Genomic DNA, 26894 nt, shown 5'->3' with positions numbered 1-26894 from the left:
TCTTTTCAGGTAGCTCGACCAAGCCCAGTGCGAACAGCCTATAAAGATTAAAGTAGCAAAAGTTGTGGCGGAGAGCAGGTTCACTTCTTGCTTACTGTTTAAAACTGTTTGCGCCAAATACTGACAATATTTTTACTTTTACCTTGGATGTTATCAAGCCTTATTTTTTTATTAGTTTATTTTTTGTTTTTGGAGGGGGGGGGGAACTTGACAAAAATCTGTAAGGTAGTAATCTTGCGGCCCTGCAGAAATTGCTTACCAGTAGCTTAGGCACCTCCCTCGTTCTTTGCGGTTGGTAGTCGTCCATCGGGCACACTGAGAACTGATCTGGCCACGTGGAGAACCCCGGTACATTCTTCATCTTACTGACTTCCTCATTGGTCGGGAAGAGTGTCGGGGGTGACGTTGGCGTCCCTCGCCCGTCAGATCCATCGTCGATACTCCAATCTGGCTGGATTCGCTGCTGCTGCTGCTGCTGGAGTTGGCTAGGACTACTCCTGAACAAGCTAGTCTGCTCTTCGAAGCTGCTCGGGTAGACCTGGGTCTTGTGTTCCGGGGAGAGCTGAGGGTATGCGATGTGCTGTGGGCTGCGATAGGGGTGGTTTTCATCTCCTACGAATCTGGGCGAGGGTTGATCCTGGGCACTGAAGTTCCGGGAGCCGGGGAAAGAGCTCTGAAAAGGTTTCTGGACGGGGCTTGGCTGCTTCCGAGCAGCAAACTGCTCTTTGTTCAGGCTGGAGCCTAAAAACCTTTGACTGGGTGTATCTGGGATGGATGCACTCTGCTGGGCGAGTTGGGATAGTAGAGCTAGACTCTGCGTGTCTAAGGTGTTACCGGAGCCAATCTGCTGCTCCAGGAAGGACTGCATGCTGGAGCTTGCGTCTGCAGGGATTTCTGACGACTGCTGGATCTGTTTGTTTAGTGTCGACAGGAGATCTAAGATGTTCTGACTTAATGTGTTCTGGCTCATCAGCTGCTGGGCCATCTTCATGGATTCCAGGGTCAACTCCATGTCTTGATGGGGTTGGTTTGGAGGAGGGGGGAAGGACTTCTGTAAAGCTTGCTGTGCGGAGTGCTCCTGTTGCTGTTTCTGCATCTGGAAGGGGTCCATCTTCGCACCAGAGCCATGCTCTTGTATCTCCTGGTCTTTCTGGATTCCCAAGTGGGGTGGCATAGCTTGATCCAGATGAATATACGGCTGCTGTTGAATTTGACTGCCATCTCTGCCGCCCATGTGGATGGGGTTTTGCCTCCCTGTTTGACCGCGGTTTTGACTTGGGATTTGGTTTCCCCCTCCCCACCCCTGAGATGCTCGAGAGGCATCTGCAGTGCTGCTGGGAGTAGGTCCTGTTGGCCACATCCCCGTCTTGCCTGGAGGGTGGGACTGGGATGCATGCGGGGGTTGCTGGTGGCCAAACTCGTAGCCAGATGGTCCGTCGTGCTTCTGCTGCCACATAGGAGGAGTGATCTCTCCTGGAGGGTACCCGGGTCTCTGACGAATGGGTGCCCCGGGGAAATTAGGGCGAGGCCCTTGAGGGGGATGAATATGGGGTGGCATACCCTGCTGATGGGGCCCTGAGGGTAGGCTTGGAGGGGGGCCTTGCGGGTGAGCCGGTGGAGGATGATGAGGAGTAGCTCCTTGAGAAGGACCTTGTTGATGAGATGGTGGCAGGCCTTGTTGGAGATGAGGGGGAGGTCCGCCCTGATGAGGCGGACGTGGGCCTTGCTGATGGGTTGGAGGGTGCCCTCGTGGATAAGAGTGTGGGTGTGGGGGTCCATGTGGTGGGTACTGGGGGTGATTGGGCCAGGAAGGCGGAGGGTGATGCCTCATGGGTTGACCAACTGGGTGTCTGAAGCCACTGCTCGGGGAGTGCGTCGGGGATTGATAGGGGTGTTGTCTGCCTTGTGTTTGGGCAGGAGAGTGGACTGGAGTATGGTCTTGGGGTCCTTTGCCGTCCGCTGCTAAGCTACGAGAATTCACAGGTATGGGAATAGGCTCTGTTGATCGGGTTGTGGTTTCAGTGCTGCTAGTCTGACTTGGTCTTGGTAGAATAGCCTGTTTATGAAATAAATAAAAAACTGTCAACAAATTGCTTACAGTTTAAACAAAAAATTCATTCTTACAGTCACCATAATTCTTCAGAATGGAAAGACAATAAAAGTCCGAACCAGGCCTCAACTTGCTTTGTTTTTTGGTAGGGCTTGTAGATCCAAATTTTGACAGGACCACAAATATGCAACTGTCCAACTTTAGAAATAATCTAGTGGGATCAGAGGGACAGAAACTGCTCTGTGAGTACATTGAGTCTTAGAAAATCATGAGTGAAAGGCAACTTACTTTGTTTCCTGAGAAGAAACTCAATGCATTTCTTAAATCAAGTGGGCAGAGCTTCCAAAGACTTTACAAACAGTGGCTCACATATTCTTACGCAGAAAGACAATTTAACAAACCTACCTGAATAGCAACACTGTGTGTCTTATTCTCCGTGTTTCCATCGTTCCCTTTCGGAGCTCCGCTACTCTTGACCCCTCTCTCCCTCTCCCCGATCGCTGGCTCCGTGCTGCTGTCTCGCTTCTGAGGACCCTCCCTGACCTGCACCTTCTTAGCCCTCTGTCCACCGTGCCCGACAGAGATGGTGCTCTGCTGGTGCTTGTTCTGTCGCTGCTGCTGCTGCTGCTGCTGTGAGGGAGTCTTTGGCTGTTTTTGCTTCTGGTGGTGCTGCCTTCGCGTTTGCTCCTCGCCGCTCTGACTGGTGAAGGTGACTTTTGCGGCGCCCTCATTGGCCAGTTCTGCCTTAAGATGACTGAATGAATAAAGCGGATAAAACAAATACCAAAGATGAATTTGTCATCGAAGTGCAAAACTGAGGAAACAGCCTAACCATTGTATTTGACTGTCATAATCCAAGACATACACACAAATGCTAGATACAAAGATTTTTTGTACAGAGCTTCATCTGAGATGCAGCATTATTGCGAGCCAAGAAACAATTTCTTTGCATTGAATCAACTTAAAAAAAAAAAAAATCACACTGTTGATGATATTGAAGAATATCAAAGGCAACTTCAAAACGATAAAAATGCAATGAAAATGTTAAAAAATTTGCAGAATAAAGTGGACTTGGCATGGCAATTGATGCCACACTAGGTTTGTTCTATAAAAACAATTATTTAACAGTAACTAGCTTTCCAATAAATAGAGTCCCCATGAAAAAATTAGAGGACCAAAAATAAAAATAGAAACCTAACAAATCAATCAAACTCACTCAGGGTATTTCTGAGCGACCCATTTGCCGTGGGCTACAAGTCTCGTGGCTCGTTCCGCCTGCTGTGTCTCTTCAGTCAGTGGCTGCTGATTGAATGCTGTAAACTCAACAGAGCTGAAATGAGAAACAAGTTTTTTTTGGTTTTTTTTGTAATTAAAAATGTGTTTGTCATGTGGCAGATCTCTGTTTGTCGTGTATGCTGTGTTGCAGTCCCAAGTACTTTTCAGTCTAGTATCAAGTTAAAAGCCAAACTGCTCAGTATAATATTTATTGCTTGTCTTCCGAGGCCATTTTCATGGCTCTGCTTACTGCTGAATTCTGTGAATACTGAGCATTAATTAACATATCTGCTTATCAAAGTTTCCAGCAGACCATAAGACTTTAATCAAACTGCCGTCATCTTATTTCTCTTCCATACAAATCAGTGTAACCAAAGCGAGGATGGAAGTAAAAAATAGGCAGGCACCCCTTGAGTAAATGGAAAAACACACTAATTTTGCCATTAGATAGTCCGGGAACCTTGCAGCAGAGTACGTAAACATCACTCCTTTCGCTTGCATGCCCCCCCAGATGCCCCCGAGCAGTAGTAAATCCCCGCTGGGCCCAGCGGATGTATATCTGTCATCGAACCGTTACGTCTTCACGCTTAAGTTCCTTCTCAGATAGGATTGACATACTTTATATCTCCTAAAGATGGCCCGAGGGCTTGTGTCTGGAAGGGAGGACGAAGGGGGAAGGGGAAGGGGGGGGGGGGCTTGTCTCAAGCACTTTTAAAGTGGTTTGAAAAAAAAAGAGCCAAGCACCTTATGTTGGAATTATGATTAAAAACCTGAAAGATTTGGCGAGCAAAGCCCGTGCAAAGCGCTGATTCTAGTCCCAGTGAAAAAATAGAAACGACTTTAGTCTTTTCGATTATGAGTTGTTTAGTTCAACCACAGTGCATTGAGATAGCCTGCAGTAAACATAATATCTTAAAGGCAGGCAACTTTGGAATTTTTGTACAAGCAAAAACAAAAGGAGCAAATAGCCAAAATACATGTAACTTCTACTACATTAAAGGCACTGGACACCTCTGGTAGTTTTCAAAGATCAGTATTCTCACTTGGTATATGCATTTAAAAACAAACCCATGAAAATTTTGACTCATTTGTCATAAAAAATGCAAGAGAATATTGAAAGAAAAACACCCTTGAATGCACAAATTTGTGTGCTTTCAGATGCCTAAAAAAGGCTTCAGGCCTGACGTCTTTTACCAGACTCAAATATTAAGAGTGAGCCACTTCTCACAATGTTTTGTACTATCAACAGCTCTCCGTTCCTTGTTACCAAGTAAGTTTGTATGCTAACATAATAATTGTTTTGAGTAGTTACCGTTAGTATCCAGGCCTTTAAGGGGAACAACAAAATTATTATGACACAACTTACCTGTGAATTTCTTGAAGTGGTAAGAACTCGTTCAAGCTGACGTCTTCAGGCAGCGGAACTTTGCTGTACTTGGGTAAGCTCTTAACATCTGATTGAATGCTGTTCAAGACCCTAGCCAGTTTACCCCACATCCTAACAGGTGAAAAAAAAAAACCAATCAAACAAGAGGTAGCAGTGAGGCTTCTGCTCCAAGGATAGGGTGTCATATCCGAGTAGTTAAGGGCATCGAATTCAAGCTCCGGTGATTAAGTCAGCGAAGTGTTGGTTCGAATCCCGGTCATGACACTTGAGCAAGATACTTCACTATAGTTGCTTCTCTCCACCCAGGGGTATAAATGCGATGGTAGAGGTCATATTGTGTATGACAAAGCCACTGGAGCGCCACAGCAACTTGGGGCTGTATACTCCCCAGAGAGCTGAGAAAGATTGACGGAATATTATAGACCTTATGCACATGATGCCATATCAGTAGGGCGCTCTCACCTAGAGGTCAAAAAGCGGCTGTTCGTTGGCCAAACCTGCGTACGAATCTGTACGTTTTGCCCCTTTTGAAATAGTAAAATGGCCTTGGTGCCCTCCCTCATGGCCTTGGTGCCCTTGAAAAAGTGGTCTTGCCCTAAAACTGGGGAAGTTTGAGGCATGTATAAGTACTTGTTATTATTATTATTTTAAAGACTTTAAGTGCCGTCAGATTAAACCCCCCTCCCTAGGTAGGGCATGACCCGATGCACTGTTACAGTCAATAATACTTACACTGATTTTGCGGACATGAAAGGGTCTTGAAAGAGACTCGGCTGGTACACTACCCAATCAAGGATGACTTTGACGGCTGGTAGTCCGCACCACTGCAGCGGTTTGCCTTCTGACTTGCCTGGTGTGTAATGCAGCATGAGCTGCAGAAGAGTCACTGTGGGTACAACAAAACAAAATAAATACAGGTTGGATGTAGCTTTGAAATCTAAGCGACAGGGACGGACTCCATTTTTTGGGGAAAAACAAGACTTTATCCTTCCTGGATTGGGTGCCCCATAGTTTACAAGTCAGTAATAAGTATACCACAACAAAAAGTCCAGAAATTTCTGCTTGGCAAAAATGAGCAGATAACCACTCACAAATTTTTTTATTTTTTTTTAATAACATCAGAAGGGCCGCTTAAATTAAATTTTATATAATATAAATTTTAAATATTATTATTATTATTTTTATTATAAAAAAAAACTATCACCAGGGGCACATTGGCACCTACTCCTTAGGCTGAAACAGGGTTACCCCCTTCACAGTCCGTAACCCACTTCAAGGTGAGGGCTACACTTGACTGAAATGGGCTGTCAACCAAATCAACTGTCACCAGGGGCACGTTGCCACCTACTCCTTAGGCTGAAACAGGATTACCCCCTTCATAGTCCATAAAAATGTAGGCATGGGTACCAATAGAAGTGTCAAAATGGTAATGGCCTTGCCCTTTTAAAGATGAGATTCCAGGTCTGAAATTCCTGCCTATCATAAGAAACTCAACATTTCCGCACTGTACTCTCCCACCCTACAGTAACAAAACTTGTTTCCACCTACTCGTCAAACCAAACACAAGATTCCAGCTCCTAGTCTCATCAGCAGCGTAACATCCCTCCTGTATCTCGCCACTCCCTTTCACTGTCTCCGTGGTAATAGCCCCGCCCTCCGCCGTCTCCTGCTGCCTCATGAAGACGCAGTAGAGGGCGAAGAGATTGATGGAGGCAATCTGGACGAGCTGCTGGGCTGTCAGCGTCTCCTGGGACAGATGGCTGCGGAAGTTCTCCTCCAACTTCTCCTTGATGGCGGATGCAATCTGAAGATCTGTCATGAAAACAAAGAGAAGAGCTTAGTAATAGGTTTTCTGCCACAAACGAGAGAACATTTGAGTACAGGAACCTGCACAAAAGGACTTACAATGGTACCAGGCCTCAAAATAACCCAAGACACCCACAGCAATAGCCATGGTGCCCTGTGCTTTTGCTGTGGTATCCCTGTTCAAAATTCCTGAACAAATTAACATTTTCCTCATAGAGTTGCCCGTTTTTGGAGAGAAATTGATGTGCCCCCTCAAGAGCGAAGGACAAGGCCTGCTACACCATGGACACTGCGAGGATTTTAAGGTAATCAAAAAAGGCATATCCTCTGTTTAAAAGGAGGACAAGCAAACCATGACAAAGGTGTTCGGACAAGGACAATCACAATGACGATGACACTGACCTTGGTCCCCAACGGCAAGGTAAATAATGGCATGAAACTTAATGAAGAAGTGGATCAGCTCTATTTCCTTCATCTTGAAGAGTTTCACCTCATCTCTGAAAAATAAAAATGATAATAGCTTTTTAAAAAAATCATTCAAAAACATGAGGTCAGTGATTGCAGTGTTAGGCTAGTAAGGACAGGATAAGTCCAGTGGTCTTGCTTCTTTTTCAATTTAACATGTTTGTCTCAAAGAATGATGTTCAAATGTTGAGTTTAAGTCTCACAAATATCTTTCAATCCTGCGGAGTATCACCCATAAAACAGAAGAGATCAATCTTCTCTTAGTGTTTGTTCAAATGAAACAGTTTAGATGATAAAACTGTGTTCTCATTTTGATTCAAGTATCTTCAGAACTGAGAAGTCTCCCGAACCTCAGATTATCTACTCCGCGGCAGTAGAATAAAGCAAGGCAATTCTCTAAGAACAAACTCTACCTGGCAAGTAGATACACACATGGTGTTACCGCAAACCAAATATACAAGTATCTTCTCATTTTGATTCGGATCTTAAAATCTCGATCCAGTAAAGTTTCTGAGCTACAAGTCCTGCAGTCTAGTCTCTTCTCATTTTGATTCTGGTCTTGTCAAATAAAACCAGAGTCCTGGGGTCGATTTCACAAAGAGTTACGACTAGTCCTAACTTAGGACCAGTCCTGGGAGATGTAAAAAACGCATGGCTAGTCCTAAAATAGGTTGAGTAACTCGTCCTAACTCAAGATAAGACTTGTTGTCTTGAGGAGTTATCACCCAAATTTGAGGCCTATCTTACCTATCCACCAGTTTAGAAAACGTTGTCTGCAGGTTGGTGGCAGCGGCTGGGAAGGGGTGCTTGACCGCTATACTGCGGATGTAGTAGAAGGTCATGGCAAGCTGGTCAGCCTTGGAGGCTGCCACGATGGCCAGCTGGTTATAAGGCTGACCGTTGGAAGGGACTAGGTGAGCTGCCTGGAGGTAGTAGCTCTCTGATTGGTTGGTCTCGTTGCGATAGCGAGCTGGTTGGATAAAAAAACAGCGTGTGATTTGGGAGTAAAGCTTCTGATGATTGGATGGTGTCATACTGTCGTTGACTTCAACTGTCACATTGTAAACCCTTTTTGAAATATGGTGTACAAATTACTAGTCACTAGGTTTGGGTAAATTTGTATGTATGCTTTCAAACTAAACAGTGCACTCCTGTAATTTTCACCATACCTAAAAAAAAGTCTAATGCAAAGTTTGGGGACCAAGTGAAAAATCTAGCATTGTGAGAGCTGGTTCAGCCATGTCATGAAAAAAATGGAATAAATAACAAAATCACGTATTAAGTCTGATGTCATTCCAAAGTTTCTAAACGGGAGGTACACATGAATTTCTAGACTGTCCTTTACATAGCTATCTTCAGAAAACATTCCTACCGGCCTCAGTTTGGGTTACATTGACTTGAATAGTAACAAATCCAAGATGGCTACACTCACCTAAGTCTCCAAGGTGCACGAGGCAGTGCTGGCATATATACAGGATGGAGCAACACTCCGGCGTGGCCACTTTGTGCTGGCCACCACTGACCGGGACTCTCTGGTCGGACTGCATCCCGAGACGCGGTGCCCTCACACAGCACGGGATGTCCAGTTTGAAGGAACAACACACCTCCTGCAGGAGCTTGGATTTCAAAATCGAAACAGACCATTCAGGATAACAGGGGTGTTTTTTAAAAGCTATTCTCATTTTGATCTATCCGTTCATCTGTCTGAGCATTCAAGATCACATTCATGGTTTTGAAGGATAGATGCACTCTGCCAGCCAGCAATAAGTGGCGAGTGCATTTTACGCAATAAACTGATAGTTCTATGCACAGCTGTTAGCCATACAAAACTCATGCCGTTAAATGGTTCCCAATGGTTTCGTCAGATTACGAGCAAACGTTTTGGAAAGAAAGGAGGTTTGAATTTTATCTACATGAACCTCTCTGACACCAAACTCAATCTCTGGTGTTTCTGAGCAGCAGAGTGTGGGTTTGGGTACCGGTCTTGACACTTGTGTCCTTCAGCAAGACACTTCACAAGACTTAAGCAAGATGGGATACTTAGTCATAGGTCCTGTGTACTCAGATTCGTAGTGCACATAAATGAACCCCAAACACTTATCATGGCAGAGTAGGGGTTAACCCCTGTGTTTCTGGTTCACGTAGCAAGCACCCCTGTTCACAGTTTTCCTCAGGCTTGCGAGCAACAGAGATTAAGTTCACCTATGAGGCATCGAGCTCAAGTCCAGTGTTCTTAATAGCTTGGCCATGACACATCACCATGTAAAGCATCCTCGGTTTACAACTAAACAGTGATGGGTTAGGGTGGTTTGGAGTAAAAACGATAATATATACATTGCTTACCTGTAGATAAAAACCACTACCACTGTCTAAGAACAGAGTCAGCATAGCTTGGACTTCACTTCGTTTTGGATTCTGCACAATTGAAGAAAATCAATAACAAGTTCATCAAATCACAACAAGGGATGAGATTTGAGAATGTAAAAGATTCCTGATAAATGGCCTGAGGGCCTAGACTCCCTCTTCTTTAAGACCGAGAACCTCCCAGATGTTATACATGCAATTCAGGAGGTTTACAGTCTCTGTGCATCAGCAGAAATACAAAACTCAGTTTTGAAAACAATGTGTTTTTTTTTGTTAATCTCTTCGGCGACTGCTTTTCTTTTGTTTTGTCTTTGTTTTAAATTTTGATACCCTATTTTATCAGTCATTTACCTGACACCCTTTTATCAAACCAAGGCTAAAAACCTTGACTGTAGCATTACCATTTTGTCCTTGGCCTTGCGCTGCAAAGCTGATATCTGATTCTTAAAAGCATGGTTCCACAGGTCCTGTTCCACTTTCTTGTCCAGGGCGAACTCCAAGTCTGTCACCAAGAGCTGCTGGTACAGCTCCCTCAACTGCTGCCGAGTGACCCATGGGTCACCACGGCCCTCTAGAGTTACAAACAATTCAACAATGACGTCAGCTTGTGTGCCAATTTCTTTTTGCAAAAGGCAATTTCGTTTACAATTCTTGTAGTAAAAAGAACACTTTAAAGGGGCACTAAGACCAAAAGCAACATGATTTGCAGTTCTGATCAATCTTACATCTTTGTGAAATCGGCCCCAGGCCTTTGGTGGAAACTTCTTGTTAAACTTGATTGAAAACTATATAAACAAACTTGGTCTTTCAGTGTATTTCAACAGTTACTTTTAGACAGTTTTTTATTATTTTTATTTATAGGGAAGCCTTATCAGTTTTAAAACTGCTATCCCTACATGCCCTAAGGGCCCTGTCTGTAATAGTTAAAATTAAAACAGTGAAAATGGCAAATTACAGAGCAATAACAAAAAAAACATGAAAAGTCAAGGTCAACCAATGCAAACATAACATACAAACTGAACTTAAATTTTTTATAAACATTGATCAGCTTAATCTTTTTGGACTTACCAATAATCTCAGCCTTGCGCTCATTTGCCTTCCTAAAAAAACAGAGATAAGAGAAATGATTTCACCTTTGGGCTGACAGGTTAATGTTAGACTAACCTTTACAAGATTATATTTGGGGCGAGACCATCTTGTGCTAGACATTATAAATCTAAACCAGTTATTCTTATTTTGATCAATGAATGCGGTGCGTAGGACAAAAAGGAATTCACTTTTTAGATTAGCCACATTGATAAGTGTCAATACAGGGTGCGTTCGTTTAGCTTCCCTGGGTCGACCCTGGTCTGCCCCCGATGTGTTCAAATAGCTTTAACGTCATTGGGCTCACCCGGGGCAGCCCCCAGTGCCCTGCTTATGGAGTGGGTTACTTGGGGGTGACCGGAGGTGCATGATGTTACCATGAGAGTACGAGTGAGATTGCTCGACTTGTCAGGGGCTCACCAAAGTGAGCACCGCGGGGTTGACCCAGGGAAGCTAATCGAACGCACCCACAGTAAAGCTTCACTCCACTTCTTGGCCCTAAGCCCACAAAACAGCCATGAACCTTGATGGCCTTTCTAATGCGATCTCCAGTTTTCTGTTTTAAAACAACTTTCTCTCAGTGTACACTTACTTATTACACAGTTTTGGTGAGTATATTAAAAATTATTTAGTGCCGACTCCTTTTAGTGTAATTTTATGATGGAACTAGATGTGAAACTGACACCGTTGAAACTTGACACTATCCATGATTATTTGGTTTTGAACTGTAAGCACTGTATACTTTATAATACTTTCCTGGGTTCTATGAACAAAATCACAGTCATTTAATATTACTCGGGTTGGATTCAAAATCATAACATTTCCCAATCTAAAGCAGATGTCTTTTACCAACTAGACACTGAGATTGCCCAGTAGCTAGAGGCAGTTTGAATCCTATATATTAGCAGTGGGTACTGCAACGCCTATTATAAAGCATCCATGATGTTTACTGATGATAGTGGGCACTGCTCGTATAGCGCTATGATCTGTCTTGTCTTTTTCCAGTCACTGTTTCGTCGGTATCCTGTTGGGAGTGTTTATTGTGTTTGTGTCACTGAATGCTACAACTCAGGGAAGGTCACACATTCAGCAAATACTTGGCTTGTGGTTGAAGAAAGTACGTTGCCCGAACATGACACTGACACTTTGAAAATGACAGACAGTCATACTCAATCTCTACAGTGCGCATGCTCATCAGTAAATATAGCTGCTGTCGTGTTTTGGACGACTCCCAAAATAATGGACATGGTATACTAGACACCCTTTTTGGCTGTTACGTAAAGTTTTTTCACAAAATATACTAGTATTTTGTTGAGAAAACTTTACGTATCGTGCTACCACTTTTTCACTAATTTTTACAAAACGGAATATCTCATTTGTTGAACTATGTTTGTACTTAAAAAGTTAAATTGTAGTAATTTAGAATAAGATAAGCCTACTACTACTATTTAATTTTACAACATATTAAAAAGCGATGGCAGGACACAGAAAGTTTTCTGATCACAACCCGGGCTAGGCCAAGACCGTTTAAACTTAGACCCAGTAACTGGGCTGGAAACTGTATTCCTTTTTTGAATTTTGACATTTTCTGTCATGACAGACAGAAACTGTCAACATTTCGAAAAAGGAATACAGCGCCCCTGTTAGTACTGCCATTCTTTCAGGCAAGCAAGATGGGGAGACGGGGGGGGGGGGGGGGGGGGGGGGGGGGGTACATTATTCTGACACATTTGTCATTTCACTGTCACATTGTTGTCGGTAGTGTCAAAATGACATTTACAAACAAACACACATTGCATTTTATTTTTAAACATATTTTGCTGAGAAAAGAGATTCAGTTGAGTTGCTTCAGTATATTTATATTTCCTTGAAAAAAAACTTACAACAAATACCTCAAAGCACGACAGTGTACACCGAGTGCCAAGTGTCACTTTTCACGAGAACCAATTATTGGTATTAATGATCTTATTATTTTTACTAGTTAGTTAGAGAATAAAAACACCGCGCATCAAGCTACTGTGCAGGGACTGTACATACGTGCGCGCATATATAAAACGGCGCAAATTTATTTAACTCAAACTTAAAACACTTACTTTTAATTTCAACTTTTCACCGCATTTCCTACCTAAAAATAAAGTACTGAAAACACAATAAGAGAACATAGTATTACAGAAACAATCAAGGGAGGGTCTTACCGTAATAACTGCTCACAAAACATCACATTTCAGGTCGTAATTTCGGTACAACTGTCGTTACACCGACAATATATCGTCCGCCATGTTTCACTGAACTTAGCTAGCCTAGCCCGGAAGTTCACAATTTATGCAAATTATTCTCAAGGCAGTCAAAACTGTGACTCCTCCACAAAAATTTCTGCCCGATTTTATCAATTTTTTTAATTTACATCAACCGTACAGAATACATTGAAGAACATCTGTCAAAAAATTATGACTAAGTCAATATGTAAATATGCTTTTAATTGCTTTATAAAAAAGGGGAAAACAATGGTAAAGAAACATATGTGTCAAAGGTTAAAAGGTTGTAGTTTCAGGTCACGAGTAGTTGGATTTTGCTGTGTTGATTTCGTTGTACACAGCTAGACACACACGTACAGAGAGGAAGTGTTGAAATGTGCAATAACATTCTGTTTCAAATTCACGATTTTGACAATTCCGAGTTGTTTTAAATTCGCATATCAAAGACCCTTGTTCAGAGCAATCTTAGGGATCAATTGAACTGTCCGAAATGATCCGATCCATCGCTGAAAAGGGTATTTTAGGTATGTAAAGTTTCAACGGTTTCTGAAGAATAGCACCAACGAGCCAGCGGTGTTTTTGTGGGTGTAGACAGTAGAATCGCCCGGGCGCGGAGGCGGGCTACGGACTTGAGCTGACGGTCTCGAAGAAACACCGACTCAAAAATGAGGTTTAACGAGCATTTGGGAACCCATATCACGCCAGAATGGCGCAAACAATACATTAAATATGAGGTAAGGTATAATTTAGATGTCATATTCGTACATTTTGTGATGCGTTTTGGTGTGGTGGTTGTTTGTTGTGAAATGCCTTTCTCCTAGTCTTCTGATTCTGCTGTGTGTGGGGACTGTGATGGTTGTGTTTGTGTGTCATTGTATTTCCCTATTGTGTCTACGCACAACAATGGCAATCAGGTGATCGACCACTATGTCAAACTGTCCTGTTTTGATTTGATTAAGAAATCACTGTATGATTGGTTTACAAATTATATTTTCTGAAAGTTTTGGAAAGAATAAAGTACTTTGAACTTTATTCTTTTATTTAACAAAGCTTGAAAGTGGACGTTTGAGGTGGGGCATAAAAAGTGTTACTCCTACTACTTTCAGAACTATTTGGGTTTTGTCCGCTATCGTCTCCCGTTGCGGACAAAACCGAAATAGTTCTAGGAGTAGTCAAGTATGGGCCTCTTTAGTTGCGATAACGTAACCCTCCTCTCGACGAGGGTTAAGTTATCGCAACTAGGGCCTCTTGAGTTATGTTGCTTGCAGATTGGCTATATATCAAAGGAAGGATCCGCGCTCCAAAATAAAAAACTTGTTTTAAATTTTATTAAAAACTATCATCATGTGTGTTAATACCGGTACTCGGTAGATGCTAAATTTGTATTATTTGTGTTTTACCCATAGAGCTAGCTCTATGGTTATACCTAAACAACACAACTTATTATGCCTTTCCTGTAGACTCTTTTTCAGACGACTTGGGGGGAAAGTACCGAGACAAAACTATGTTTAGAAAAATTGATACTAAATAATGTCAACACATACTTCATCACACAGCACTAGTCTCTGCTTGTCAGGACAATCACCCCCATTATCAACCCAAAAGAAGATCATAGAAGACAAATAGTTTGGGTAAATAAACAACCCTTAAGTTGTACAGTGTATGTGTAGTGATTTTAAGCTGTGTACATTTTTTATTCAAGGCTTCACTGAACCTAGACTGGTCCCCAGTATTTATCAATCCTCAAGGATGAAAACAGGCAGAAAGTTGTCATCACAACACTAGTCTAACACAATACATGTTGGTGGGCCTTTCAATGACACTTATTACCAATGACACATTTAGTAAACCTATATTGTCATACTTAATGCCTGCACACAAGTTCAGAGTTAACACATAAAGTTTCTGGGTAGTGCTAGAAGTCACACATGTCAAACTGTAAACTCTTAATGTTGTCTGATTGCAAAGATTGGGGTAAACAATAATAATACCCAAAGCTAAGTTCATTGAACCTTCAGAGCTAATAATCATTCAAACCATCATTCGTGTTGTTTGGTTTAGCTGTGTGTTTGATCAGTGTCATAAACCTAACATTTATATCATCAGCAGATGCGTTTCAAGGGTTCAATTGTAAGGCCTACATATAGATCTGATTATTTGTTTGTTTCAAGTCGTTTCCTTTCCCCATTTCTTGTGGGTCAATATTCAACAATATTTTCCTTGCCTGTCCTGTGAGTGGATGGGTTTTCACTTTTCAGAAGTTTACAGAGCTTTTGGAGTGTTACAATAAAACCCTGGCTTGACCAAAGGAAAGATAAAAAGGTTCTCAAAATAAGCATCTGTATGTGTTTTGCCCTTGTGAGAAAACATGAGTAGGCACTCACTTTGATTGGCAAACCCTTGGCTGGAAGCCATGGCCAATACCATACCTTGGTCCTTGCCTTGGACTGCTTGACTCTCTGAACACCTCTCATTAAAAGCTGAAGTGTTTGGTGGAATCTTAATCTTGTTGGCAACAACACAAGGACAATGGTCTGGAATTGGGAATAACACAGCGACCCCTGGAAAATAAAGGGAGATTGGGAGCATGAACTCCAGTACCTTTTGTTCCTGTTTGAAAAGGGAAAATGGTGCAAAAACAGTATAATTAAACTGCATACGTGTACATACTGCTACACAACGGAACGTCTAGTTGATGATACACATCGAACAGTCAGCAAGAAAGATTTTATTAAAAAAATTATCTCATAATGTCTTTATGGTTGTCAGTTATAGTTCATTATCCAACAGAGTTGATAGGTATTTTTCACATTCAAAGTCAGTATTTGAACAGAGTTTGTTTCTGTTTCAAGGCAGTGGACACTATTGGTAATTATTCAAAATAATTATAGCATAAAACCTAACTTGGTAACAAGTAATGGGGAGAGGTTGATAGTATAAAACATTGTGAGAAACAGCTCCCTCTGAAGTGACGTGGTTCTCGAGAAAGAAATAATTTCCAGACCTCAGAAGTTTAAGGTCTCTCTTGTAATCAAGCATCTGAAAGCACACAACTTCGTGTGACGAGGTTGTTTTTTCTTTTTCACAGGTTTGTTATTTTATGCAAATATACTGAGATACAACGAGCAGAAGACTGGTCCTTGACAATTACCAATGGTATCCAGTGTCTTTAACACAAAACACCGTCGGGTATTGCTATTCAATTGAAAAACCAGTACTGAGTTATTGTGTTTACTGGCTCAATACTAATTTCATTGGCTTCGGGCCTGAGGTCCAGTGAAACATTCAAGCCCTGAAGTAAAATGTGTTAACAGATTTTTGCAGAAAATGCTTTTGTGTAATCAGAACAAATCTGGTGTTTTTTTTCTCCCTTCTTACAGGAACTGAAAAATTTACTGTACCGAGCTCAGGAAGAAGCCCCAGACCCTGAGGGTAAGTGGGAAAACAAATATTCCGGATTGTCGTCCCTCCAGAGCATGACTGTGAAAACATAATTTTGCCATAATAATTTTCTTCATGCGGCTCGCTCAAGTTTCATAAATCAAGTTCATCAATTTTGCTTATTATTATATAATTTTGTAGCTTCAAAAATGTATACTTTTTTAAACACACACACTCTTCATTTGAAATACTCCTGGGTCACTAAATATTCTAAATATTTAAAATATGAAAATAGAAACATGGACTTCCATCTGTTTGCTTTATAATTTTTAAAATTCCTGAGCTTTGGATATCGTTTATTTTATTTTGAACTATTTTTGCGATGACAAAGATTAATTTTTTTATTTATTTCTCTTTAGTGGTCGGGGCAGCTATGGTGGAGCGACACTTCTCAAAATTTGAGGAGAAATTTCTCAAGCTTTGTGAGAAGGAACTGACCAAAATTAACACATTCTTTTGCGGTAAGTTGGTTTATAAACTCAGCACATGTGGATAACATGGTGTTTTAAAAACTATTTTACGGTGTTCCTGGCTGTGGCTGCTTTATGCGCCGTAGCACCTTGTAAACCTATATAATACATGTATAAGGTGCTTCAAATTGGGTCTCAGAATTCATCACTGCAATAACCTATCTTTCTGAAAGTTTGTATATACTCAGCGCCTTGAGTACCTTGTTTAGTAAGACTTCGATATTATTATTATTATAAAATAACATTTCTGATAATGAAACCCAGGATGCCCCACAAGTGAACTTGTAAGTAAGGTTTTATGCTAATAATTATTTTGAGTAATTACCAATAGTGTCCAGTGCCTTTAAGTCATATGGACGGATTAAGCGGTATCAATGTTGATCCAGTTTAAATGGTCTCAGTCCAATACAACAGGGTGGTGAGGCAGCCACTTTTCCTGATGAGTCTCACCACCATTCCGGAAATGATTAGTTTTGGAGACTTCCTGCTCAAATCCCCTCTTTATAACTCGGGAGTCCGAGGGAAATTGTGAGCTTCCGATTTTGGTGTCTCGGGGGAATACAGAGTGCAAGTTGTTAATACTTGGCACTTCCTGAACAGGGGGCTTCCCTACTGAGTGTCTTAGTAGGGCGATGTCATTCAAATTTTATCGAGATGTCAAATGGTTTTGCATTTCCTAAGACAACTACAGTCAGCCAGCCCCTATTTCACCCCTTCACCAGCCCCAAAGAAAACAAATCTATGCACAGGTACATGCACTCACAACGCTACACATTGTTTCTCTTGTACAGAGTGGGACAAAGGGTTCTGGTATCCATGCTCTAAATTTCCCTTTTTTGGAGGGTTAGGCCGTGTCCGAAACGGCGACTTCGGCTACAGCTACGGCTAGATCGCGCGCGTCTGCCTATTCTTCAACACTGACAGACGCGCTGATCTAGACGTAGCTGTAGCCGAAGTCGTCATTTCGTACACGGCCATATTGTGTAATCCCTGATTCGAGACCTTCGACCTTGTACTGTGCAAATGAGGATTATGTTAGATCGATGAAGGAGAACTTAATAAAAATTACGTATCATATTCCCCACTCCCGCCTTGAGTACCTTATTGGTAGATGTGTGCTACGCAATACTTCGGTATAATTGTTATATACCAATGTTTCCTCTTTCAATATGGAGGTTAAGATTTGTTGACAAGTTGTTTGTTTTCTATTTCTAAACACAACAGAGAAGGAAGCTGAAGCCACACGCCACTTTGCGCAGCTTAACGATGAGCTGCGGCAGGTTGAACCACAGACCGTCACGAACAGCGCATTGATTCGACGGCGGAAAAGTTCCATGTTCCTAGCCAATGACAACGAGCTGAAGGTGACGAAGAATGTCCGGCGGAAAGTGAGCGACCTGAAGCTGGCCTTCAGCGAGTTCTACCTCAGTCTCATCCTGCTGCAAAATTACCAGGTTTGTGATGAGAATTTGTTTTCTTTACTCTTACTTACACCGATGAGTATTAACACTCATCGGTGTAAGAGTAAAAAAAATAACTTTATACTCGGGAACACTATTGGTAATTACTCAAAATATTTATTATAATAATAATAATAATAATAATAATAATAATAATAATAATAATAATAACACGTTTTTATATAGCGCTTTACCCCTGCTCACTGGGCCTTAATTCACTCCTTAAACCATCTCAGCTCCCTGGTGGGGAGGTCGTTGGCTTGAATCCCACCCAAGTAGCTTAGGGAGTGTTTATCACAGGACTCAGATAGAACTTTTACACTTGGCACTTTTACTCAAGTAGCACTTTTACTCTCAGATAGCGCTTTTCAAATGATTCCGAAAACTGGTTTTGAGAGCTTCCTCTCAATTTAATTCCATTCAATTTTTGTTTCACTTAAAAAAAAAAAAAACAGAAACTGAACTTCACAGGGTTTCGCAAGATTCTCAAGAAACATGATAAGATGTTGAAGACAGAACGAGGCGTTGAGTTCCGGGAATCCAAAGTGGAGTCAGCGCCGTTCTACACCAGCAAGCAGATTGATCATCTTATCCTAGAAACAGAGGTAAATAAAATCTTTACTATCATCAATGTGAGAAAATATCATCTTTGAGAGGGCAAGGCCATTTTCATTTTACAAAGGGCACTTTCATTGGAAGATCTCAGGCCAGGGCCTCAAAATAATCCACGGCATTGACAGAAATGGCCCTGTGCCTTTGCTGTTTTGCTCTTTGCAAAGTTCCGATACAAATTAAAATTTCCTCATAGAAGTGCCCCTTATCAGAGGAAAATTGCGGTGCCCCTTCATGAGCCCGAAAGTCTATGGCAAGTTTGTGATGGGGCACTAAGACAAAGACCAGGGGGAACAGAGGTCAAGGCATGGTTTACAACTCGGCAACAGTACTTTAGAATACAAATATTTTGTCAATTTTTTGACTTACTTTTTTGAGAAACTTCTGTATTTTTGTTTTGTTTCTCTTAGACGTCTTACATCAATGATCTTGAGGAAGGTAACAGACAGAAAGCAATGAATAAACTACGAGTGCCACCTCTTGGGGCCAAGGTAAATGCCATGTTTCGAGTTATTTGAGGTGAACAAAGAAAAATTCACTCAAATGGATTTGAACCCGAGATTCTTTCTTAAAGGCTAAATGATAACAACACAACACACAAGGATTTGAGGCATTGCATGGTGAGGTATCAATATATATTTGGTTGCGGTAACAATATCTATTTGCCAGGTAGAGTTTGTTCTTAAGAGAACTGTCTTGCTTTATTCTACTACCACGGAGTAGATTTATCTGATATTGGGACTCTTCTCAGTTCTGAAAAGAACTGTCCTGCTTTTTAACTACTACCCGGGTGGAAGGTCTAGAAGATTGGCTGGGACTACTACTTTAGCTTACCTATAGAATCATAATTAAATGCACTGCCGCGGAGTCAGTTCAACACACATTAAGCAGATGCAAGTGTAAGAGATGCAGTCATGTGGAAAAACATGGAGAGAAAGAGAGGGGCAGAAAGCACACAGAAAAAAGTCATGTTCCTCGTATCGAATAACAATATTGATCAAGGTCTATAAAGGAAACGGGGGGTTTGGTTGGAGGGAAGACCACAATAGTTTGGAAACAAACGACACAATCAATATAATAGCATGTGTATCATGTGCAATGTCATAGTTGATTACATTAACAATAAGAACTTGTCAATTGTTTTATGTGTGGTTTTCTTTTTCCATTATCAGAGTACCAATTGGACCACGTTCCGGATGGGGCTTTTCACAGGAATCTTTGTGGTTCTTATTGTACTTATTATCCTGGCAGGTAGGTGTCAAAGCTAGGTTTTTGTTTTTGTTTTTTTTCTTTACCCATTTCCCTTTTCCCCCCTTTTTCAAATTTTCTTTAGACACAAAAAATGTGTAATATGTCTGAACTGTCTAAACCAGAGTTAAGTTTCATAAAGCTTTTTTTTCAGAAAATTATTTCAGCAATTTAATAGCAGAGCAACAGTCGCTTGAATGTGGAGGACATGGCATTTTGGCTGGTAACCCGTTTCTGCTAAGGAAGGTTTGCCTGTGCCATACACTGCTTTTGTGCTCTGTATAATAAAACTTATAAAAACCACTCACGTTTGACATAAACGGGGGACAAGTTTTATGGCTATATATTGTACCATAATGTGACTGGTATCTTGGTTTGAATTTTTTGCTAATAACCTTATTCTGATAAGCATACTTTTGTTTTGCTATGCTCCTTTTAAATTTTGTAAATTTGATTAAGTACACTTTTCCTAAAAGACCTTTTGAAGTCTTCTTCATACTTCCTGCGAATGCGAAGCCAATTTGATGTGAATTTGACATCACAGCCCTCCTTTTGCAGCGATATTCGCTAGTGAGTTGAACGCAACTCAACTCAGTTCGAATTTCGTTGCGAATTTGTGACGTCAACATTCGTATCGCATTCGCAGGAAGTATGAACCGGGCTTTACACGGCTACCCACCAGCTGTTGAGAGATATTTCCCACTTGCAATTCTGTCGTCTTTGACCCTTGGCAATAAATTTTCTGGCCACAAATTTTTCTCCCCGCAGGAATCTTCATCCCGATCAAGGAGGACTTCTGGCCGGCCGTGAAGATGTACCGTGGGATGTTTCTTATCATCTTAATCATCTTCTTGCTTGGGCTGAATACCTACGGCTGGAGAAAGTCTGGCGTTAATCATGTACTCATCTTTGAATTAGACCCAAGGAATAATCTTTCACATGAAGATTTTATTGAGGTGAGATTACTGTGAGGATGATTTTATAGAACTGCTAAGCATATTAAGCTGCTTAGTGTGGATAAACTTACTTAGAAGAAACTGGTTACTGACCCAGATACAGTATCACATGTACTGAGAGTAAGTGGTTAAGTGCTAAACTTTTCTTATCAGATACATTTTGTTGTGCTAAGAAGTGTATGGAATTGATCATAATTATACAATAATAAAACATTGTGGAGAAATTTAAGAGAAATGAATAATTTAAAGGTAGGCTCATACTTTGATAATGACCTAGACACAAAATTGACTCATTTTTATCCAAAAGATTACTTGCCCGAAAGAAGGTGCCACCTTACCTTTAAGTGAAGTTGACAACTTCAGAATTTCTCAATATTTCTTGTTTAAATCTGTGCTTGAATCTTTCCCCCATTTCTATTTCTACCTTTTGAACAATTTTTTTTTTAACAGACTTTTATTTTTTTACTACTTTAGATGGCGATGTTCTTTGCGGATCTTTGGGCGTTAAGCATTCTAGGTTTCATCTACTGTAATTTACTGTCCAATGTCTCTGGGTACATCAGCCCACTTGTACTGGCTGGTGTTATGCTCCTATTCCTTATCAACCCCATCAAGACATTCAACCACAGAGCAAGATTTTGGCTCCTGAAAATCTCGGTAAGTTATCAAAGATGGGATTTGCGGCATTGCATGGTGAGTTATCAATGTATACTTGGTTTGCCGTAACACCATGTGTGTTTCTACTTGCTGGGTAGATTAAGTTCTTTTGAGAACTTTTCTTGCTGTATATTCTAAGTACTGCGGAATGGATTTTTTGGAATTCAGAAGACTTCTCCACTACGGCAGAGTACTTTTCTGAATTTGGGAGACTTCTCAGTTCTCCCAAATAACTGTCCTACTTATTAACTACTATCTGGGCGGAAGGTAGAAAATCAGATGGGGCTATTAATTTTCCTTAGTGGATCAGGAAAACTTCTTGTTATTAACTTCAATAATAATATGCAAATATTTTGTTTGATTTCAGACGCATATACTGGTGGCGCCGTTTCACGCTGTTGGTTTTGCAGACTTTTGGCTGGCCGATCAACTTAATAGCTTAGCGACGGTGTTGTTAGACCTAGAGTTTCTCATTTGTTTTTACGCCTGCGAAGTTAGCTGGCTAACCCACACCTGTAAGTTAAACTGTTTAGTTATTCATTGAAATTTTAAAATTAGTTTTATCAATTGGAAAAGAAATTGTAACTAAGGAGAGTGATTTCTTCTTGAAGGTAAACATACATTATTTAGCAAGAACAAGGAACATCATTCACGAATTTTAGCCTGTAAGCTAACTGATTATGAAGTGGAGAAAATAGAATTTACAAGCCAAAAGGACCAATGGTAAATAAAACAAAATAGTTAATGACCCTTTCATTTAGACCCTAGCAGAGTCTTTCTCAAAAGCTAAATGACAACACAACACAACACATGAACAGGCAAGTTAACCTATAAGCAGTGAAGTGGAAAAACATAAAAAACAACACACACATGAACAGGCAAGTTAACCTATAAGCAGTGAAGTGGAAAAACATAAAAAACAACACACACATGAACAGGCAAGTTAACCTATATGCAGTGAAGTGGAAAAACATAAAAAGAGAGTTAACCTATAAGCAGTGAAGTGGAAAAACATAAAAAGAGAGAGAAAGAGAGTCAGAAGACATGCAGCAAAAAGCAAGGCGTAATCAATGATTATGAATTAATAGATGTTAAATTTGCATCGGGGATAATTTTGGTTTTTACCCATACACCGATGTGTGTTAGCACTGTATACTCAGTACATTCCCGAGTCCTGTGAAAAAATATCACGGGCATGTTACTCGGGTGGGATTCGAACCCACGACCCTTGAACAATCTGAAAATCTTGTACCATGTTTTCCCCTTCCAGGTGCTTTCGAATGCAACACCTACTCGTATTATGCAAGAGCCATAGTGGCCTGTCTTCCAGCCTGGTTCCGCTTTGCGCAATGCTTACGGAGGTACCGCGATACTCGAAAGGCTTTCCCGCATCTTGTTAACGCTGGAAAGTATTCCACGACTTTCTTTGTGGTCGTGTTCGCCTCCATCGCTTCTTCCACAAAAGGTAATTTATCGAAATACATAGCTTAATAATAACTGGATTTATGTAGCGCCAAATAAGCATAGGTGCTATGAATCAACTGAGCTTTCTTATATTTCTGTGTATGTCCTGTTCGTCTATAGTGGCAAAACTGCATCTTGCCTATAGCACAGGACCGATCTCAATGACTTTTGTATTATGAAAGGTAATTCATTAGTAAGAAATTGTTGTATTACTTGTTTGGCTGGGAAAGAATGTCTAAGAGTGTTAAAATCTTCCAATTTAGTTTTAAACAGGTAAAATGAGACCCAACCGGCTCTTTTCAGAGCCAACACTCACCCTAAGAGATTTACACATGGTTGTACCCGCAAGTTTTCTATTTATTTATAGTTTCTTCTTATTTCTCCACACCATGCAAAGCTTCAAACAGTACTTACGTAAAATGTTTATTTTTCTTTCTATTATCATGTTTTTTATCTATTTCTCTACTTGCGACATCTTTGTTGAACCTTCTCACTTGGGTACTTGCCTTTTTTTTTTTCAATATGGGGATTTCTTTTCTTGATTTCTAGAAAATTACTCAGCCTTTTATCTGAGTCCGTATTTTTACTTCTGGGTGATGAGTGCCTTCATTAGTTCTTGCTACACGTTAACGTGGGATCTTAAAATGGACTGGGGATTGCTGGAACGATCTGCAGAGAATAAACTACTTAGGTCAGAGATTGTCTACGCTGATAAGGTATGAACAAACTCTTCGCTTTCGATCACGATTTATATATTTTTTTTTTTTTTTAATATACATATATATTTTTTTATGAGAGGTGAGGGATATACTAAACTGATTTGGGCTGTCGACCCATCTACAGGAAAACAGGGTTACCCCATCCACAGTTCGTAAGGATGTAGGCAAGGGTGTCATCCACTAGGAGCCTGGCTGGTAGGGTAACTCTACCTTCCCAACTTTTTACGAAGCAATTTCGTTCAAGTGCCTTGCTCAAGGGCAAAGTGTTACAACTGTGATTTGAACCCACACTGCTGCTGACAATATCAGAGCTTGGGTCCAGTTAACTAGACCTCCCAAAAATTGATATGCCGATGAGTGATGTACTTGCCGTTTGGCCCCTAAGTCCTATTGGACAATTTCCTGAATAAAATCTTGGGTGATTTAGGACAGATCATAGAGCTAAAAATGTAGCTTTCAAGTGAAGTAACTTTGATATATTTTTTCGCCTTCTCTCCACAGTATTACTATTTTGGAATGATAGAGGACTTTTTACTGCGCTTCACGTGGACAATCACGGTATCCATTGGTCAGTTAGATTTAGTGCATGGAGACATCTTGCTGAGTCTTTTGGCGCCCCTAGAGGTCTTCAGGTATGTATTAAATCAATCAGTTACGTTTTTCATAAGAGTTTCACAATTTATCAAAGTGAAAAACATGAGAATAGAAACAGCTGCTGCAGACTACTTACCAACCAAAGAAAAAAAAAGAGATGGGCAGCTTTCACACAGAAAAAACCAAGGGATGAACATTGAAGAAAAAGACAAAGGGGGGTAGACGGAATGCGCTGGTTTAACTACAAGAGGTTGGAAAGTGGGAAGAGGGAGAACAAGTAATTAATAATTGAATGAGATGTCAAAAGTACATGGGTCTTGGATCAGGGATTACACAATAACACATCGGAAAAAGGGAGATTACAAGCAAACATTCCAGTACCTTCTGTCCCTGAAAGTAGGTAAGTGAGATTCCAATGCCTGAACAAATATGGGGTTCATATTCTATGCCTCATGAGGGTGTATCCACTAAATATCCTCTTCTCTCACCATGTAGGAGATTCGTTTGGAACTTCTTCCGTCTTGAGAACGAGCATCTGAATAACTGTGGTCAGTTCCGCGCCGTGAGAGACATCTCCATCAAACCAGACAAGGAGAAAGAAGAAGAGAATCCAAAGAGTATGGAGGCCATGATGGACGAAGAGAGCCAGGTGCCTCTCCTCAAACACAAGGAGAGTAAAGGGGAAGTAAGGTAGGTACCAGACATTATAAAGAAATGGTTGATTTCCTTGTGAACAGCACAAAGAAAGAATAAGGTAGAGGCTGGTCATATCCGTCTTTGCCATAGTTGATAAACACAAAAGAGTAAGGCTGTTTCTGAATTTGCGGCTAGGGCTGCAGCTTGGTCACCATGTCATTATTTGTTGTAGCATAGACTGCCCTTGGCACCAGACTTAGCAGTAGCTGCCACAGCCTGAAGTAGAAGGATGGTAGATACTAGACCATGCAGGGTAAGGCAGGTGCCTCTTCATCAACACAAGTGTATTTTAAAGGGAAATTCAGTAGGTTCCAGACGAGAAAGGATTGGTCAGGTGCCTTGTCATAAACAGAACGATAGTTAATGGGAAATTGGGTAGGTACAAGACAATACAGTAATGATCTGGTGCCTTTCCACAATCGGAAGGAAAGTGAAGGGATAGTTTATTGGGTACCACACAGTAAGGTTTACAGCCTCTTCAAATGTAAATTTTATCCAGTTCTGATTTTTATACTTTGGTATTTCATTTTTTCTTAAGATTCGATGAAGCCATTTTACGACAGCGAATCCTGTCATCGGAGAGCAATGTTTCGAACGAAAACAAAAACAATAATCCAGAGAGGGAACGTTTTCACGTCAATCAAAGTTGCAACTCAACGAGCAGGATAAGGTTCCAACTTGGCGATGACGACGATAATGGACAGGAAGAGGCATTAGTATGAGGAAGGGAAGACTTCTGCTGTCCGACGAGATGTTTGTCGGATGATCGGAACTTCCAGCAACTGGAAAAATAACAAGTGTGGATCATCGGTGTCGTCTTTTATTTTCTCAGGGATGAGAAAATTCAGACGTTTATCTGAATTCAGACTTGTTTAAAGACTGCCTGGTGAAATAAGTCGTGCTATTTGATCTACTTCTCTATGCGGAGGAAACTGTTCCTAGAAGCTCCTTGGAATCTATAGATCCAGGGTTGATAACAATGTGGACATGCCATCATCTAAATGTTCCTCCTTAGATCTGGATTTCTGTTTTAGACTTTTTTTTGTCAGGATTGACTCTCACCCCTGTTTTCTAAATGAACACCACTTCTTAGACAAGAAAAAGACCCACTACTTTCAACAAAAGAATTATTGTGGAACATTTTATTTCCGTCCAAGGGAAAAGGAACAAGAGACAGATGTGGGGTGACCCACTACATGCTCGGCAGATAACCCCATCCCAGGTAATGGACACCCCAGGGAAAAAGTGGCCTAAACCCGCAAGGGAGGGTCAGTCTTGAAGGGAAGAAATGCAGAAAAAATTGAAGAAATTTGAAGTTGACGATGGGCAAGTTTAATATGAGGTCAAATTTTTGACATCTAGAACCTTAGAAAAAAAAATCACAATTGCTTAGCATAATTCATAAGTTAAATATATTTAAACAGTATCTCAGGATAACATTCGGTTCCAGCTTATTAAAAGCAGCAGGGAAATTGGTTACAGTTTTTATTCTTAGATTATAGTCGCTACTAAAAAAAAGTGATGTACATAGTATACACACCACCATGTAACGTAAATGCTGCATATGACAGTCTAGTCGAGCAAATCGAACTAGCCACATTGCCACGATACCAGAAATGCTACAGAAGAATCTTGCACTCTCTATAATTCTCAGTTGGTGCAGGCCTTGGCAAGTTTAAGCTTATCGTTGGGTACGCCTCTACTTTAGGCTTTAATTTGTCGATATGTCAGAGCAAGTTGCTGGGTTAAGCTCCTGTTTAAAATGTGGCTTAAGCTCTTGGTTAAATCATGGCTTAGGTACTTTACTGCAAGCTGTTAAAAAAAAAAAATTCCCTGCAGTGAACGATTTCCCTTGTATTGCAGAGCAAAATGCTACGCAAAACTGTGTC

The 26894-nt window shown here is 40.9% G+C and overlaps 2 protein-coding genes across 2 annotated transcripts in view; one reads left to right on the top strand and one right to left on the bottom strand.

Moving 5' to 3' along the window:
- Positions 1–12713, bottom strand: part of LOC117302984 (protein SMG7-like) — a 36994-nt gene extending 24281 nt beyond the window's left edge. The window contains exons 1-13 of the mRNA XM_033786995.1: positions 12629–12713; positions 10416–10447; positions 9749–9918; positions 9327–9398; positions 8416–8599; positions 7731–7953; positions 6921–7015; positions 6261–6524; positions 5445–5598; positions 4692–4823; positions 3267–3380; positions 2456–2804; positions 260–2056 (exon numbers count right to left, since the gene is read on the bottom strand). Coding sequence (XP_033642886.1) covers positions 260–2056; positions 2456–2804; positions 3267–3380; positions 4692–4823; positions 5445–5598; positions 6261–6524; positions 6921–7015; positions 7731–7953; positions 8416–8599; positions 9327–9398; positions 9749–9918; positions 10416–10447; positions 12629–12651 — 3609 coding nt within the window. The 5' untranslated portion in view covers positions 12652–12713. The remainder of the gene's footprint in view (positions 1–259; positions 2057–2455; positions 2805–3266; positions 3381–4691; positions 4824–5444; positions 5599–6260; positions 6525–6920; positions 7016–7730; positions 7954–8415; positions 8600–9326; positions 9399–9748; positions 9919–10415; positions 10448–12628) is intronic.
- Positions 12714–13040: 327 nt separating this feature from the next.
- LOC117303370 (xenotropic and polytropic retrovirus receptor 1 homolog) lies at positions 13041–26061 on the top strand. The gene is made up of 15 exons (XM_033787544.1): positions 13041–13422; positions 16069–16120; positions 16489–16590; positions 17824–18053; positions 18515–18664; positions 19082–19162; positions 19844–19922; positions 20688–20875; positions 21350–21532; positions 21900–22047; positions 22803–22997; positions 23546–23712; positions 24217–24347; positions 24805–24999; positions 25544–26061. The coding sequence occupies exons 1-15, from the start codon at positions 13354–13356 to the stop codon at positions 25725–25727; spliced, it is 2154 nt and encodes a 717-aa protein (XP_033643435.1). The 5' UTR covers positions 13041–13353; the 3' UTR covers positions 25728–26061.
- Positions 26062–26894: the final 833 nt, after the last annotated feature.

This window comes from Asterias rubens, chromosome 19 (assembly GCF_902459465.1).
Source record: "Asterias rubens chromosome 19, eAstRub1.3, whole genome shotgun sequence".
Classification (NCBI taxonomy): Eukaryota; Metazoa; Echinodermata; class Asteroidea; order Forcipulatida; family Asteriidae; genus Asterias; species Asterias rubens.
The sequence above is the reverse complement of the archived record's forward strand: the minus strand, read 5'-3'. Positions and strand labels throughout refer to the sequence as shown.